Below are 18,365 nucleotides of genomic sequence, written 5' to 3'. Positions count from 1 at the left end.
AAATAGTCACGTGACCCTGCCTAACTGCACAAGGTCCAGGAGATGTAGGGGTATGCATGCTTGCTGAGAAGCAGCAACATCTGTGCTGCAGAGATTGGCCACAACAGCAAATCAGACTATATGGTTATGCCCTACCTGGAATGTTGTACAATAAGCATGTTCTGAACCAGAACATTAAAAAAGAAAGGACAAATGTCGTAAACACATTAAAGACATGTATGGCGCCAGGCTGAAGCTTTCTGCTCAACCCCAACAAAAGGATTAGAAGAGAATTGAAAAGAAAATGACAGTCTCACAATGCAGCTCAGTGTATGTCCCTGTATCAACTGAAGCCATCATCAACAAAAGCCCAAGCCCTAGAGAGTTTCTGAAGCAAAGCAAAAATCAGACAAGGGTTAAAGATGTGTTAAGTAGTATAAGAATCCTTGGATAAGTAACAATATCACTAGAGTGACAAATAGTATTTCCCAGAGATGACACTAATTTTTGTCCCCCATCCCTGACCCTTACAATGTGGTGGAAAAACTCCACCAAGGGCTTTTCTCCTGGGCTCTGAGTGGGCCTGAAATTACGGTGAAGAGAGCTCCAGGACTTCCCGGGCTGTATTTAAAAAGGTGATGCACTTTATTGTGTGTGTGTGTGTGTGTGTGTGTGTGTGTGTGTGTGTGTTACTGGGGATGGAACGATGGAACTCAGGGGCTTTTCTACTTCCAGGCTATACTCCCAGACCTATTTTATACTTTATTTGGAAACAGGGTCTCACTAAGTTGCTGAGAGCCTCACTAAGTAACTGAGGCTGGCTTCGAACCTGTTCGATCCTCCTGTCTCAGCCTCCCAAGTACTGGGATTATAAGTGTGTGCCACCACGCCCGGCTGGGAACTAATTCTTGAGCCTGTGTTGGCCGGGAGCTTTGGGAAGGCTGTGGCCTGGGTAGGGGCTCTGTGTGAAAATGCAAAGAGGTACTAACAGAGAAGGCCTTGCAACAGCCCGACCCTTGGGTCAGATTTGTGCAGTGGCCAAACCTTCTAGCCTTTCTAACTCCATCTGTCCAGATATCTGTAAGCTCCAGGGCTGTGGCTTTTTTTTTCAAATTGTGGTTGCCACCCATTTTTGAGTTTTCTGAAAAGTTAGGAAAACGCAGAATCTTGGGCCTGACTTTGGAACTACTCAATGGAAATCTCCAAAAGACGTGTATAGGAATCTGTATTTGAAGAAGTTCCACACTGCCCCTCGCCACCCCCTGGGGTCCAGAACAGAAGCTTCAACCAGCCAGAATCAGCAGGTAAATGGGGAGGGGGGCTTGCAACTCATGGATCCTGGAACAAGCAGATGAGCATATAGATGGGGATGGTTAGCTATTTTATCTAATCCTCACTACCTCCTTGGGAGGTAGGTTATTAAATCCAGCTCATGGAGGAGGACACCGAGCCTTAGAGAGAGAGAAAGGACCCATGTCCGCCCTTGTCTGTCCTAGAGGAAACTGCTCAATAAAATAGTTTGTCTGTGGTTCACATAGACCTTTTAGGCAGCTAGCTCCCTGCCAAGGTGGCCCCACGCTACAGGTGAGTGAAGACACAGGCCTCCTGCCTCCAGATCCAGGTAGAATCCGGATAGCAGGAAGTTTTCACTCTTCTCTTTAAGTTAATTGGAGCAAATGAAATGGCCAAGCTAAATGTTGTTTTCCGGTCTGGAGTTTTGTTTGTGTGTGTATATTTTAGATAAATTTGGTAAGTAAGCCATAAATGTTCCTCGCACACTAGGTTGTATTTAAACGACAAGCTTTTGATGTAATAGGGAGAAATCACAAATACTGGCATAAATGATGCCTTTTGTTTTTTTCAGAGCCTTTCAACAGCACTCCAGCGTCTGTCTGTCGACTTAATGGCCACTTCCCTAGCTGCCTGGAAGGAGGAGGGCTGGCAATCAGACTCACAGGAAGTGACCCCCTGCCATGAAAAATTGTGGTTCCTTTCTTTTTAAGAAAAATCATTTTATTTGTGCCTTCAGTTCATCTCAACAATCCGGTTATGAAAACACAAACAAGGCTGGTGGGCAGGCGGGTAGCTCAGCGGTAGAACACGCTAAGCACGCCTGACACCCTGGGTTCAATCCCCAGAACCAGAAAAACAAAAATAGAAAAGTGCGTTGCAAAAGGGGTCTTTGTCTCTCCCTGGCTGGCAGCATCCACGCTGTCAACAGTCAGAATTCCATTCCTGGTATTATGGGAGAGGGCTCCTGGAATCCAGTTCCTGGTTCAGTTCTTTTCTGGCCCTCATCACGGGGGGAATCTGGGCAACTTGAGACCCAGGCTCACCCTACTGTAATGTCTGCCTAGTAACTGCTCACCCACTGTAAAATAGAAAGCACATTCAGACTTAGTAAAAAGAGATTTTATTTGAAAAGATAGTTTCAAGAGGAGGAACACTATTGCACGTGTGTTTAGAGAGAGCAAGCACCCTGAGGGTTAGGTGGTTAGGCAAAAAAATCTTTTATAGGGAAGAAAAAGAAGGCTAGAAAGACCAAGAGTGGGAAAAAAGGGTGGCTTGATGAGACAGCAGGTCTGATACATTTTACCCTGAAGCTAGCCTATTCTCAGGAGAGGCCTGTGTGTTGGTTTAGGCTGAGGATAGGCCAACATTCAGGGGCCCGGTAGAAGGAGGGAAGTTTAACCAAAGTTTGGTTCACAAGCATTTTGTTCTGATCAGCAGGGACAAGCAGTTCTGCTAATCGTTTAAGAGACAGAGCATAGCTGGGTGTGGTGGCTCATGCTTGTAATCCCAGTGCTTTGGAGGCTAAAAAGAGGAGGATCGCAAGTTCCAAGACAACTTCAGCAACATAGTGAGGCTCTCAGTAACCTAGCAAGAGTCTGTTTCAAAAAAAAAAAAAAAAGCCAGGCTTGGTGGTGCTCGCTTATAATCCCAGTACTTGGGAGACTGAGACAGAAGAATTGCAGGTTCATGACCAGCCTCAGCTACTTAAGTGAGAACCTTATTTCAAAATAAAGAATAGGCCGGGCGTGGTGGCTCACGCTTGTAATCCCCGCGCTTGGGAGGCAGAGACAGGAGGATCGCGCAGGTTCGAAGCTAGCCGCGCGCGCTGGCTTAGGAGACCCTGTTTCCAATTTAAAAAATGTAAAAATAGGTCTGGGAGTGTAGCCCGGAGGTAGAAGGGCTTCCAGGAACCCCAGTACCACCAAAAAAATAATAATAATAATAATAATAATAATAAAATAAAGAATAAAAAATAGGCCTGGGGAAGTAGCTTGGAAGTAGACTGCCCCAGGGTTCAGTCCCCAATACTGCAAAAATTAAAGGGGGTGGTGGTGGAGGTGTAGTTCAGATGCAAAAGCCCCTGGATTCAATCTCCAGTAACACACACACACACACACACACACACACACACACACACACAGCATATCCTAGGTAAAAAAAAAAGGGGTGTCCTTTAGTCGTACCCCTTACAGGGAAAAGTGGGGTTCTGCAATACGCTGTTCTCTGAACACTAAAGGATGAGAGCACAGCACTCAGGTAAAATCCACATTACACCACCCAACAGAGGCAGCATCACGTGGACCCTGGGCCTGTGACGGAGGCTCAGTCACTACTGTCCTAGTGAGCCAGGCGGCTTATGCAAACTTTCTTTCTGAATATGACTCCCTTCCCCCTAACTGGTGCCCATCATTATTATAAAACTAGCTACGATTTCAGTATTTTTAAAGTGCTCTTCTGTGTGCTAGCACGGTATGTAGAATACACCGATGGATACGCTGCATGGGTCTTCAGCAAACCGCAGTTTCCTCATTTATAAATAAGCCACAATAGTCTTCACCTCACAGGATTGTGGTGAGGATTAAGTAAGACTGAGGACTGCAAGGAGCCAGACCTCACACATCCCTGGAAACTCTCAGTCTCCAAACCCAAGGTGAACAGAGCTTTGTGCTGCCGCGGAGGCTGCAAAAGCCCTGCACCTCTGGATCCACGGGGAGGGTGCTCAAAACACTCCGGAGGGTAGGGGCTTCCACACCACTCGGCATCAGGACGTCAGGAGAAGGCAGTGCACCCTGGTCACCTGTCTGCTGCTCCTTATGGAAACTTAGGTCCTTTTTATTAGAACCGGCCGCAGATGCAACACTTACTTGTGGATTCAAACTCTGGGTCTGTTATTTCCCAAAAATATGTGGTCACTTTATTTCACCCAACCCCAGTTTACCTTGCTATAAAATAGGGAAAACTAATTATCGTAGCTGCAGGTATTAGATAAAAACGGTAGGTGTGGTATTGCTTAGCACAAAGTTATCACCTTCCCAGGCCGAGACCCAGAAGGAAAAGTCCAGCCTCACTCAGACGCCTCCGCCCTCCCACCATTTAAAGTGAGGGGCGGGGCCACGGCATCCATTACTCGGCGCTCCTCCAGACACTCAGTCGTGACTAGAAGAGCTGTGAGTAGTCGATGGTCCCTGTGCCTGCCTGACTCACGGGATACAGCCACGGCGATCCGACTGAACGGAACGAGGCCTCGCCAGCCTTGGGGAGGCCAGACTCCTCCAAACGCCAGAGAGGTTAGTTTGCGCACTTGAAACCCCTGGCTGCTCTGACTCCTCAAAGATGCAAAGGTCGGGCGGGAAGAAAGGACCGCGCAAGTGTTATCGCATAGGACCCAGAGAGAAAGCTGACGGGGCAGTCTTGCGCATGCGCTTCTGAGCAGCTTGAGTTGCGCGTGCGCTCTGAGAACGCCTTCGGCTTGCCATTCCAACGCGCGCGCAGCTGTTGGAGTCGGTGCCTTGCGCATGCGCGAGGCTTGTTCCTCCGCCGGACTGTCTTGCACCTGATTGGCTCCAGGGATCGTGGCGGTGGAACTGTAGTGCGCCTGCGCTGATTTCTGGCGGTGCCTTTTGTAATCCCCGGTCGTAGCCATTGGTCGCCCCGTTGCTGCGCGGATTTTGTCTAGACCCACTAAAAGCGCTTCAGCCAGCGGGCCGCGAGCAGCGCAGCCCCCGGGAAGGCCCTAGGAGGGAAAGGGTGTGAGGTCTCCTGGTGCAAAGTGGGCGTGGGGTACACAGATCCAGCCCGGCCCCTCGGCCAGGGGAACCCGCTGCCCATGGGAATTAAGCCCGAGCGTTGATGTAGCGTTGACCCACTCGAGATCCAGCAGAGCAAAGGTCTCAGAAAGTTAAGTAGTTCGGGGTCAGGAGTTGGGCAGATAGTTTTTCGGTTATACGGCCCCAAAACTAGGATTACAGGCAACCGCACCCAGCTCTCTTGTATTTAATACACCAACAAGAAGCCTTTCATAATGCCCAGGCCGATACAAAAATACTCAGAGATTAGATCATACAACTTCTTTCTGCCCCTTTAAAAAAGAAAGCCTTGCCGGGCATGGTGACACATGCTTGTAATCCCAGTGCTTGAGGATCGCACAGGTTCGAAGCCAGCCGCAGCTACTTAGTGAGACTCTTAGCAACTTAGACCCTGTTTCCAAATAATGCATAAAATAGGTCTGGGAGTATAGCCCAGAGGTAGAAAAGCCCCTGGGTTCCACCCCCAGTACCACTGAAAAATAAAAATAAATAAAAAAGCCTTTAAGAAGCTTTAGGAGCTGAATGATTAAGTCTGCTGAGAAAAGTTGTTCTGTGCAAGCTGTCCCTGACCTTGCACAAAACAACTTGAGGTCCTATGACCTCAGAAGAGCTGTCAGTGTTGAAGCCAATACATGTGGCAACTGAAGGCCAATTTGCAAAGCCAGGACACAGGACTACGCAGGCCATTCTCTGTCATCCCTCTTCTCCCCCCCCCCCAAAACCTTGTGTGTTCAATAAGAGGTTTTGGGTTTTGGGGTTTTGGTAATGGGGATTGAACCCATCCAGTAGCATTCTACCTCCAAACTACATGCACAGCACTATTTTTTATTCTTTTATTTTGAAACAGGGTCTCACTAAGTTGCAGAGGGCCTCACTAAGTAGCTGAGGCTGGCTGCGAACCTGTGATCCTCCTGTCTCAGCTTCCCAAGTACCAGGATTACAAGTGTGCACCACCTTGCCTGACTTGAGAGGTTTTTTTGTTTTTATTTTTGTTTTCTATTTTAAAGCCAATACTCTGGAAGGCCAGTTTGTCAAGTGAGGCTGCCCATTCAGTCTGGACTGTATTTGGGTGATAAGTAGGTGCCATTTTACTTGGATAAACACATTCTGGGTTTTGTTTATTGTCTGGTCTTGTTTTACTTGACCAGAAATTTATATGAATCTCATCCTGGTTTAGATGATAAATTATATAGTTAATTCACATATGTGTGACCACTAGGAGGCTACTTAATACAGCTCAGAGTAAACCCTGTTAATGTGGAACTCTGGGCAGCCAACTTGAAGGTCAGCCCACAGTACCACCCTGAAAGACTATTTTCCATATCTTATATCTGACTCCTCTGGCAGGCCATTTGGTCAATACAGTCTTTTTTTTTTTTTTTTCAATACTGGAGATGGAACCCAGGGGCATTCTACCTCCAAGCTATACCCCCAGCCCTATTTTTTATTCTTTATTTTGAAACAGGGTCACACTGAATTGCAGAGGACCTTACTAAGTAGTAGCTGAGGCTAGCAGCAAACCGGGATCCTCCTGTCTCAACCTCCTGAATTCTGGGACTACAAGCATGCACCACCACGCCCAGCTTTTTCTTTTCTTTTTCTTTTTTTTTTTTTTTTCTTTTTTTGCAGTACTGGGGTTGGAACCCAGGGGCATTCTACCTCCAAGTGACACTCCCAGCCCTATTTTTTTATTCTTTATTTTGAAACAAGATTTCACTGAGTTACAAAGGGTCTCACTAAGTAGCCGAAGCTGTCCATGAACCGTGATCCTCCTGTCTCAGCCTCCCAAATGCTGGGATTATAAGCGTGCGCCACCACGCCTGGCTCCCCGATACAGTCTTTTCTAAAAAGGCAATTCAGTGAGGAGTCCCTGGAAGCCAGTTAATAAAGCCAGACCACTTGTCCACTCAGTATGATCCTTTCCTCTGGAAAAGGCTTGATGCAACTATCAAGAAGCCTTTTTATAAGCCAAGCGTGGTGGTCCACACTTGTAATCCCAGCATTTGGGATGCTGAGATTGGAGGATCACGGTTTGTGGACAGCCTCAGCTACTTAGCGAGGCTCTTCGCAACTCAGTGAGACCCTGTTTCAAAAAATAAAAAGACTAAAAAATAGGGCTGGGGGTGTAGCTCGGAGGTACAATGCCCCTGGGTTCCATCCCCAGTACCACACACAAAAAAAAAGATGAGCTCTAAAACAGGTGAATAGGAGTTTGTCAGGCAGAGGAAGGGTATTGGGGGCATTCCAGTCAAGGAGAGGCCGTGTTCTGAACAGGACTTCTGAGGTGCTTACCGTGTTCAGGTATCATGTCAGGTCCTGAAAATACAGCGCTGACCCCAGAGAGAAGAGTCCCGCCCTTGCAGAGCTTATGCCAAGCAGAGAAGACCCTTACTGGTCTCTAACTCTTGCTTCGTCCCCCTCAGCTGCAGGGCTGCTGGAGGATGGCAGAAGGCCCTGAGTGTCTCGGAGCTGCCCCAGCTGGCACCGGCTCCCTCTGGAAGGCCCTCACAGCACTCCTGCCCCGCTCCAGAGAGGAACTGACGCTGGACCTCAGCGGGCGAGTGGAGGGCAGCGTCGTGCTGCTGCTGCGGCAGGCCACCGAGCACTTCTACGGGGACAGGCGGGGTGAGTGCCTGCAGGCCAGCGAGGCCGTCCTGGACTACGCCTGGGAGAAACTCAACAGCAGGCCGTGGCAGGACGTGGACAAGGACTGGCGGCGGGTCTATGCCTTCGGCTGCCTGCTCAAGGTCCTGTGCCTGTGCGAGGCGCCCCAAGAGGCCACCACCGTGGCCGCAGCCCTGCGGGTGTGTGACATGGGCCTGCTGATGGGGGCTGCCATCTTCGGGGACATCCTCATCAAGGTGGCGGCCGTCCTCCAGGCACACCTCCTCTCCGGAAAGAGGCCTGCCTGCAGCCCCCACCAGGAACAGCCCCACACAAAGGTATCTCGGGGAGCATCACAACTGACACAGGAGGATTGCAGTTTCGAGGCCAGCCTTAGCAGCTTAGTGTGACCCTGTTTCAAAATAAAAAATGTAAAAAGAGCTGAAGGGCATAGCTCAGAGGTATTATGTACCCTTACGTAAGTTCAATCCCCAGGAAACCTCCCCCCCACACACACACACACAGATTATTTTTCTTTTTGCAAAAAGCAGTGCCCATTTTAAGAGAGAGTGGAAACTGTGGTTAGAGAGACGTGGTGTCAGGGGGCTGTGTGAGTGGAGCATTGCCCAAGTGCCCTCTTAGCCCAGCTTGTTCTGCTTAGACCTCCGGAGCCGGGTGCTTGCCTGCCCTCCCCCAGGCACACACCCTACATCCTCTGTCTTTTGTCTGTGAAATGGTAGAGTCCTGAGCCCCAGACAGAAAAAACTGATTGTGCCGGTCCCCATGAGTGGCGTTATACAGTGTTTCTGACATATTTCTCAATGCTTTCCTGTGTTTTTAGAATTTCCTACAGCATGTATTCTTTTTATATTAGAAAAATGCAAGCCGGGTGTGATGGCACATGCTTGTAATCCCAGCATTTGGGAGGCTGAGACCAGAGGATCGCAGTTCGCGAACAGCCTCAGCTACTTAGTGAGGCCCTCCGCAACTCAGTGAGACCCTATTTCAAAATAAAGAATAGAAAACAGGGCACGAAGGTGTAGCTTGGAGGTCAAATGCCCCTGGGTTCCATTCCCAGACCCACGAAAGAAAGAAAGGAAGGAAGGAAGGAAGGAAGGAAGGAAGGAAGAAAGAAAGAAAGAAAGAAAGAAAGAAAGAAAGAAAGAAAGAAAGAAGGAAGCAAATGGCTGCCATCAAGCCCACACATGTTTGGCCAAATTAAAAGGAAATCCCATCACAGGGAAGAGGTGGTCAGCGAAGCCTCTCTCATCTGTTATGTGAGGCATTCCACCAGTCTGTAGGGAGGAACAGCAGCGTGAAGGATTAGTAGGAGAAGGAGGAGGACCCAGGGCCATTACGTGTCTGTGCCAGGAAGTGTCCAGCCTCGCCTCTAGTTGAGAAAATAAAGAGAGAAGCAAAGACCAAAACAGCGAGGCACCGCCGGGCGTGGTGGCGCACGCTTGTAATCCCCGCACTTGGGAGGCGGAGACAGGAGGATCGCGCAGGTTCGAAGCCTGTTTCCAAATAAAATGTAAAAATAGGTCTGGGAGTGTAGCCCGGAGGTAGAAGGGCTTCCACGAACCCCAGTACCACCAAAAAAAAAAAAAAAAAAAACAGCGAGGCAGCGTGCTCGGCCGTTCAATTAACAGACAGGTTTTATATGTCACCCAGCATCGCTGAGGGTGCCGTGGAGTATCACCTAACCCTTGAGAGGGCAGGACAGATGTGCAGGTCAGGGAATGGGAATCTGTCCCCTCAGACCCAGGGCAGCACTCCTCATCCCCACCAAGTGTGTCACTGGGGATGCAGTGGCCTCGTGGCCAAGGTGGTTCTGCTGGTGTGGGGCAGGGTGGGTGGCAAAAGAGGTGGAAGCGTGGTCTCTGGAGCACATTCCCGCGCTGCCATCCTCTGTGACTTAGGCCAGGGTCTGGACACTCTGTGCCACCTGGTTCCCTGGCCAGTCAGACATCTGCTCAGCAGCTTTATGGAGCAGTGACTCGGGTGAGCCAGGCCATGCACTGTACCGCCCCTCCTGGGCTCATGTTCTGCTGAGGCTGTGCGGCCGTTTCTTCTTGGGGGACGGGGGAGGGACAGCCTTCATGTAGGATGGCCAGGGTGGGGGGTTCTGGTAAGGGAAAGTCAAAGCACGTCCTCAAGGGGCGTGGCAGCAGGGGAGCAGGGAGCTGTTGTGCACTTGGTGTGCTGGGTACCAAACGTGTGTGGTCTCGTAGCCAGTACTCGAACAGACACGGAGACTGAGGCTCAGGGACAGTGAGTGGCCGGGGCTACCCAGCTGGGAGAAGGGCAAGTAGAGCGCGATGCAGCCACTCATGAGGAGCTGCAAGGCGCAGATGAGCGTCTGGCCGCAGGTGGCAGGGTCTCCGTTCTCCTGTTACAGCCAGCGGCTCCCAGAGGTGGGTGTGAAGGACGCGAGAGATACAGGGACGAGAATCCTTCCTCTGATGGTGTCCTCTGGAGTGCTAAGCTTTCCTTTCTGGCAGAATTTCCATGAAAGCAATATACCATTTTACAATTCAACGAGGATTTTTCATGACGTGGTACAGGTAAAAAGGACCTGGGTCTCAGGAGAGAAAATAGCAGCAGGAATAATAAGAAGCGCCGTGTATCAGCCGTTGTCCTTGATGACACCGAAGCCGCTCTGCCATGGTGCGGAGTCACGGTGCCGGGGCTCAGATCTTGACTTTCTGAGCTGGTTGCTGTTTTGTTTCGATTTCCTCCAGAAAGCAAGGAGCGACCCCGTTCCAGATGTGGCATCAGAAAGAGCGGTTCCCCGCCTTCGCTGTCCGTCCCTCCAGTACTTCAGGAAGCATTTTTTGGTTCCAGAGAGGCCAGTGGTCTTGGAAGGCGTGGCTGAACACTGGCCTTGCATGAAGAAGTGGAGGTGAGTACTCCCTGCAGGGCCACGAGGTCCCTCTTTCCATCTCAGTGTCCCCCGGGACTCCCAGAGTTCCTCTTCCCACCACCCACAGGGCGTCACTAACAGCCCCCGGGATTGATTGCCAAAGGTGAAACAAGAACTCTGGTGCTCTGAATGTATGCAAAGTTGATAAAATTCATACCTGCTCCTTTCTTGCCCTAAGCAGATTTCTCATGAGTGCCTAATTGACAGTCTCAATTCTATTATGCATTCTTGTAAGATCCTTGGACCTTCTTAGGGCCCTGAGGCTACGCCTGGAAATAACCCAAGAGACAGTACCCCTCAGATTTCTGGTGAGGAGGTCAAATCCAGCAGCTGGAAAGGGGCCATAAGTGAGGAGGTCCGGTGGGCCCTCTGTGGCCCTGGGTACCCTGCCCTCAGATTCAGACACCCGCAGGTCAGAAGTGTAATTAGAGCCATGATGTTGCATCCGTGCTGAACATGCAGACTTTTTTTCCCTTGTCCTTATTCCCTAAACAATACAGTGTGCCAACTATTTACATAGCATTTACATTACATTAAATATTTTAAGTGCCCAGGAGATGACTTAAACTATGCAAGAGACGTATATGAGTTGTATGCAAGAACAACACTGCTTTTTGTAAGGGATTTGAGCATCCTCAGATCTCGGCATTTGCAGGGGCCCTGGAACCAGTCCCCGATACTGAGGGACGACTGTACAGCACACGGGAGGCAGATTGAGTCAGCCTGTGTATTAGTCAGATTTCCGTCGCTGTGACAAAATACCTGAGAACATGAACTTGAAAGGTTGGTTTGGGCTCACAGTGTCAGAGGTTTGAGTCCACAGTCACTTGGCTCCTTGTTTCTGTGGCTGTGGTGAGATTAAGCATCCCGGTGAGAGACTCGCGGTGGAGCAAAGCCTCTCAGCTCATGGTGGTCAGGACGCAGAAAGCACGAGGAAGGGGCTGGGGACAACATAGCCTTTGATAGGCACACCCCCCCCCCCGTGACCTCCCTCCTCCAACAAGCCCACCTCCTCGTTCCTACCACCTCCCAGGAGCCCGCTAAGCTGTTAGTTCATTGGATTAATCCACCGGTGGGGTCAGAGCCCTCATGATGTGGTCACCCACCAAAGTCCTCTCCGTTGAGCATTGCTGCCTGGGTCCTGTCTCAGTCAGCATCCTCACTGCTGTGGCCCAATAAGCCTGACCACACAGCTTAGAGGAAGGAAAATTGATTTGCTCGCAGTTTTAGAGATTCCAGGGTTCATTCCATTCATGTCAGGCCAGGTCTGCAGAGCTCAAGGTGCGGTGCCAGGAAGCAGAATCTGCTCTCATATCGCAGGCAGGAAGCAAGAAAGAGCAAGGGGAGGGAGGACCTTATACAGTACCCAAGACCACACCTGAGGAGCCCCTCCTTGACAACCAAGCCCCACCTTCGGCATCACTGCCTACTCTCTGTGAGGTCTCAGGGACATTCTGTTATAAATCCTGACCATTGGAGGGACCAAGCCTTCAGCACGTGAACTTCCAAGGGACAGTCCAGATCTAACCAGAGTAGCTGTGTCGCAGGAGTCTGTGGAAGAAATGGTCCCCACTGAGACCTGGGTGAGGAGGAATTCTGAATACAGGTGCCATTATCACACAGGCGTTTGACACGCCTTTGACTCTACCAGGTGCCAGACACTTGCCCTGCTTTACCCCATCCTCCCTGGTTCCCACACGACAGGCCCTGTCATCATCTCCATTTTTCAAACAGGGAACAGGGACTCAGGGTGAGTAACTTGTTAAATGTCCCCTGGTCTGTCCATGATGAGGTCTGGAGTCCATCCCAGGCTACCAGAGTTCAGAGCCTGGACACCTGCCCCTCCTCCCTTGCTTCCCGTACTGCCTGTGATTTGTTCAAAGAACTTAGGTCAGTGCCAAGATAAGCAAAGAGGAAAGTTAGAAGGATCGGGTCTAGCTGGGAAATTGAGCAGACCCAGACTGATTGGGTCCATCTGCAAAGCCACACAGTGCTGCGTATTAGCTGTGTGGCCTTGGGCAATGAGCCTCGCCTCTCTCTGTTCCTGACTTTTCTTGTCAGTGGGGTGAGGGAGGAGGACGACAGTCTCTACCTCCTGAGGTTTCATGGGAAGTGGAGGGCGCTACCGTAAGAGCTGCAGTTGAACAAGATGAAGACAGTTCTGTGGACACCATGCTGGGCATGGTGCTACTGATGATGCCTGTGCTTCTCACAGTCTGGAGTATATCCGGGAGATTGCCGGCTGCCGAACTGTCCCAGTGGAGGTCGGCTCCAGGTACACAGACGAGGGATGGTCCCAGACGCTCATGACTGTCGATGAGTTCGTCAGCAAATACATCACGAGCGAGGTAAGGCATGCGGGCTCCGCTCCCTCAGCCCTCCAAGGGAGGCAGCCTAGGGCCTTTGGGCAAGCAGCCCAGTGCGCTGCAGTAGGAGGAGAGTCGACAAGTCCACAGAAACAGAAAGCCAGATGAGCGGTTGCCTGGGGGTAGGGCGGAAAGCAGAACAGCAGGAAATGATACCGATGCCTGTGGAATATCTTTTGGGGTGATGAGAATGTTCTGTAATTAGGTAATGATGATAGTTGCACAATCTTTATGCGTATACTAAAAACCACCGAACTCTACCCAAAAAGGGACCTGAAACGATCCCTCTTGTCGTGCCTCCCCAGCGGCTTGCCAGGCAGCCGCCTCCTTGCTCTGGCAGCCCACTGGCCACAGACTCCATGGCTGACTCCAGGCAGCTCTGCAGAGCCCCCGAGCACTGGGGCAGGTTATGAAGCACCGATTTTCTCACCCATCCCATTGGCAAAACCGTGATACCCGGTGCAGGCCACGATGAGGGAAAATGGGTACTCGTGCTGATTGCTGGCAAGAGAAGAGACAGATTAACTTTTGGAGAAACAACCTGGCAGAAGTATTAAAATTGAAAACGTAGGTACACTTGTCTCCGTTGTCCTCCTCTTGGAAGCCCACGCCACATAAATATAAGGACCTGCGTACTGGGCTTTTCATCGCCACTGTGGCAAAACACCTCGAATGCCCACCAAGAGGGAAACAGTTAAATACCAGGGGATCCTTTTATAAAACATCCCGTAATCTTCAAAAGAGTCAGATATGTAAATATTGACTTGAAGAGAGATTCATGTTGATTTTATTAAATGAAAACAGCAAATCTCAGACTAGGGCTTTACCTCGGCAGCACTTGAGCTTAGCATGAGGGAGACCCTGGGTTATTATCCCCACCTTCAGAAACAACAGAGAGGACACTGTGCGGTGATTCGTATAGTATGAGCCCATTTTTGTTTTTTAGAAAAAGCAGTTGCCAGGGGCTAAGGAGAGGCCCAGGGGGAGGAGCTTTTCAGTGGTAAGAGCTGCAGTTGAACAAGATGAAGACAGTTCTGTGGACGGGTGGAGGGCCCACAATGGTGTTACCACACTTGAAAAGGCTAACGCAGGGCGTGGTGGTGCACGCCTGTAATCCCAGCATTTGGGAGGCTGTGACAGGAGGATCCAGGTTTGCGGCTACTTAGTGAGGCACTCTGCAACTTAGCGAGACCTTGTTCAAAATAATAAAAAAAAATAGGGCTGGGGCCGGGCGTAGTGGCGCACACTTGTAATCCCCACGCTTGGGAGGCTGAGACAGGAGGATTGCGCAGGTTCGAAGCCAGCCTCAGCTGGTTTAAGAGACCCTGTTTCCAAATAAAATATAAAATAGGTCTGGGAGTGTAGCCCGGAGGTAGAAGGCCCCTGGGTTCCATTCCCAGTACCACCAAAAAAAAAAAAAAAAAAAAAAAAAAAAAAAATAGGGCTGGGGGTGTAGCTCGGAGGTAGAATGCCTCTGGGTTCAATCCCCAGTACCACAAGAAAAAAGAAAAATAAAAATTGGGCAGAGGGTTTAGCTCAGAGGTAGAATGCCCCAACATTTCATCCCCAGTTCTGCCAAAAAAATAAAGGTGTTAGAGCCAGGTGTGGTGATGCACACCTCTAATCCCAGTACTTGGGACGCTAAGAAAGGAGGATCGCAGGTTTGAGAACAGCCTCAGCAACTTAATGAGACCCTGTTTCAAAATAAAAATTTAAAAGAGCTGGAGGTATAGTTCAGAAGTAACATGCCCCTGGGTTCAGTCGGAGGGAGGGAGCAGCCCAGGGCCCAGCAGCTCACTGGGACACCCGTGGCAGAGGCAGCCCCAGGTCCATAGTCTCCTGTCCTTTAGCCCTGTCCTGCTTCCCATCGGCCCCTGGGGGTCTCGACGGGGACCAAGCAGAACAGAGAGGGGTGTCTCTGGGGGGAGGGTTGTGACCCAGCTCAGCACTGGTTTGTAAGTAGCAGCACATTGAGAGCTCTCTGTCATATTAACCAGGCTTTGCCTCCTCTGGGCTTTCTCCTGGGGTCTAGGCGAGGGACGTCGGCTACCTTGCTCAACACCAGCTCTTTGACCAGGTAAGTCCGAGGCCGCGGCCCTGTGCCTCACCCCACCTCCTCCTCTATAACGCTCCTGCCATCCATGGTGCTGCTGCCAGTGGGGAGCGAGGAGGCCTCAGCCTTAGTGAGGCCCTCTGCAACTTAGAGAGACCCTGTTTCAAAAGTAAAGAATAAAAGATCAGGCTGGGGGTATGGCTCAAAGGTAGAATGTCCCTGGGTTCAGTCCCCAGCACCACACACAAAAAATTCTGTCAGCAGTGATGGGCACACAGCAAGCAGGGTGCGGCCTCACGGCCAGGAGTAAGATGCTCAGGAAGAGGCCTGGTAACTCAGGGCTGCCTGGTTGAAATACAGTGAGAAAATCAGGAGACAATTGTCTTCATCCATTTTCTGCTGCTCTAACGGAATACCACTGACTGGCAAACTCAGAAACAGCAGACGTTGACTTGGCTTTGTCCTGGGAAGTCCGGGGGCCACATACAGCGAGGGCCTTCCTACCGCATCGCGGCATGACGGGAGGCGCGTGCGATGAGTGTGGAAGAACAAGGCGCTGGCTTTATAATGAGCCACGCCCGTGGCCACCAGCCCCGTCCCGGTGAGAGCCCTGTGTCAGTCCAGGGACAGCCCTCTTAAAGGTCCTGCCTCTTAACGTCACAATGGCGATTACATTTCAAAATGAGATCTGGAGGAGACCTGCAGACCAAAGTGGGCTTAAATGTAGACAGGACAGGAGGAAACGGAGAAGAGTCACGAGGACTGTGGGTGTGAGGCAGTGAGCGGGTTTTTCCTTCTCTTTTCTGTAGTTTCCCAGTTGTCTGTGAGTGTGCACAATCATTATAGGGGGAAAAAATACTTTCTTTTAACATGCAAACAAGACGAGAGCCCAGTGAAGGGGCCCAGGAGTTGGCCCGTTTTCAGAGCCACCTGATGAAGTTGTGAAGCGCAGAAGCGGGCTCACCCCGGGGACATTATTCAACAGTCTGGCCTTCTCTCCACCCTTGCCCCATCTCCCACTTGCTTCTCTCTGACCTTTGATGGAGGGGCACACTGGGGACTTTGGAGACGCCATGCTCAGACCAGGCCCACTGTGAACGCCTCCCTGAGCCAAGCACTGTGCTGGGTGCGGGGGGACTCAGAGGTAAAGACATTCTTGCATCCCTGCTGCAGGGACCTGAAAGCCAAACCATGTCGGATGGCCACCAGCCTCAAAGACAATAAAAGGAGGCAGCCTTCACAAGGAGGCTGGGTGCGTGAGCGGTTTATAGACTGTTCAGACCGCAGAGCCCAGCAGTGGGCAGCCTTGCAGGGTGCCCAGAGAAAGGCCAGGGTGCTTGGAGGAGCAGTGAGCTCAAGAGGGAAGAAGTGCTGGGCATGGTGGCACAAGCATGTAATCCCAGTACTTGGGAGACTAAGACAAGAGATCGTAGGTTTGAGACCAGCCTCAGCAACTTAGCAGGAACCTCAGCAAGTTAGACCCTCCTCCAAAACAGAGCTGGATTTGTAGCTCAGAGGTTGTCTTAGCATTCCCACCACCATAATCCAAAGACCTGACCACATAACCTAGAGGAAGGAAGGTTTATTTGCTCAGTTTCCTTGGGGGTTTGGGCTTCAGTCCAAGTGAGGCTGGGGACCATGGACTGCAGGGCATGGCAGTGGGGAAGTGGAGAGGAAGAGATGTGGGCTTTGCTCTTCACATCATGGAGGCCAGAAGCAGGAGAGAAGGGCGGGGAAACCATACACAATCCCAAGGCCGCAGCCCCAGAGCAGCCCCAGAGCCCACCTGCTGAGCCACACCCACTGCCCAGGCCACCACCCAGATTAATCCATTACAGAGGACTCCTCCACTGCTGAGATTACAGCCAAGCCCTGCATCCAACATGGCTACCTCCCTCTGTACCCTGGAGACAGTGTGGAGAGTTGTCTGCTTTGAAAGTTGCCATGGCCTCTGAAGATGTGCTGGACAGATGTGGAAGCACAAGACGGGCTGCTGGAGAGGTTTAGGGTTCATGTAAACCGCGGTACCCGGGCAGGGGCCGACGTGTGGGGAGTGGGAAAAGGAGCAGTCGAGGACCCCGAAGCTGAGACACCCAGGAGGGACTTGGCCAGCGTGGCCTGAGACGCCATAGGCCAGGGAGGTAGGACTTGGTGCCGGGGCAGGTGTGCACCCTGAACAGGGTAGACCTGAGTCAGCTGGTCGTGGATTGCGGCCAGAGGGACTGGAGCCCTGTCTACAGGCTTCCAGAACCCCAGGTCCAGTTATGGCTGTGCCAGACTCAAGGGCCAGGGCTCAGGGTGGGGAGAGCAGTTGTGGACTCTTCTTCAGCCTCCCCGCATCAGGACTTTTAAATCCTGCCTCCCGTCCACCTCTGCTGTGAAGAAAGGGGGATTCTAATGGAGGGGTCTCTCCTGCACGATCCCGAGAGACTAGCCTCTCCCTTGGCCTCGGTGCTCCCGGGACAATCAGCTGTGGGCCAAGACCCTTGAAGCCATATCTCCTGAGCAGCCATTGCACCTCACACAAGATCAAGAGGAGACGTATTCAGAAGTAGAGGGGAAGTCCACTATTATTTAAGGTGAACCAGGACTTTAAGGCCATTTCAGCCACCAAGGTTCACTTGGGTTTCTTTGGTCAACCAGAGTTCCTCAGCTGTGCTGTCTGAAGCACCTCAGGGAGAAGCCTGAGCCACTGTGAGTCCCGAGCTGTCCTGCAGTGTGACACAGACTGTCCTGGGACCTCTCTGCCTACAGGAAGCTCAGTGCCTCCCCAAGAACCTCCTACTGACTTCCCCCCTGGGGACTGTGTCCTACAAGCTGTGGCTAACATCTTAGGCCTGTCTTCAGCTGTCAGTCACCTCTGGGAGGAGCTCTTCCCTTGGGGGGTCTCTGAATGGCCATTGATTCTGGTTATGAGATCCTGTCAACCAATCCCCTTTCAGAAACTCTGATGATGTCATCAGGAGCCAGTCAGACTTCTGCTCAGCATACCATGGCCAGGTCTGATGCCATCCCAGCCAGAAGCAGCAGGGTGTGATGGGAGCCCGAGGTTCTGAGAGGCCTTTTGGAGTCTTGGGAGTAGCCTGAGGAGCTGTGCAGCACTGGGGCATGTCCTGGGCTTGTGCATCAGCATCAGATACAGCAGTCTTCCATGTTGCTGTGCCACCTGTGGGGCAGGCCCTCACCGTGCAGACCAGCAGCACCAGGCCCCGGCTCCCTGTGGGAGGACAGTCCACCCTCCTGGGTGGCCTTTGGTTTTCTGACCCACAACCCGCAGTCACAGGAAGTGCTGCTAAAGACATGGCAGATGCGAAGGCAGGACCTGAGGCTCCCAGCAGCTG

General features: G+C 51.3%; 1 protein-coding gene across 1 annotated transcript in view; it reads left to right on the top strand.

Annotated features, from left to right (window-relative positions):
* Positions 1-18,365, top strand: part of KDM8 (lysine demethylase 8) — a gene marked incomplete at both ends in the record, with an annotated part of 44,742 nt that overhangs the window by 22,280 nt on the left and 4,097 nt on the right. The window contains 4 exons of the mRNA XM_080703919.1: positions 7,502-8,020; positions 10,424-10,584; positions 12,821-12,953; positions 15,004-15,048. Of these exons, the coding sequence (XP_080560045.1) occupies positions 7,502-8,020; positions 10,424-10,584; positions 12,821-12,953; positions 15,004-15,048 (858 nt within the window). The remainder of the gene's footprint in view (positions 1-7,501; positions 8,021-10,423; positions 10,585-12,820; positions 12,954-15,003; positions 15,049-18,365) is intronic.

Source organism: Muscardinus avellanarius (genome assembly GCF_963383645.1).
Source record: "Muscardinus avellanarius genome assembly, chromosome: 10".
NCBI lineage: Eukaryota > Metazoa > Chordata > Mammalia > Rodentia > Gliridae > Muscardinus > Muscardinus avellanarius.
This window is presented reverse-complemented; position numbering and strand designations above follow the sequence as displayed.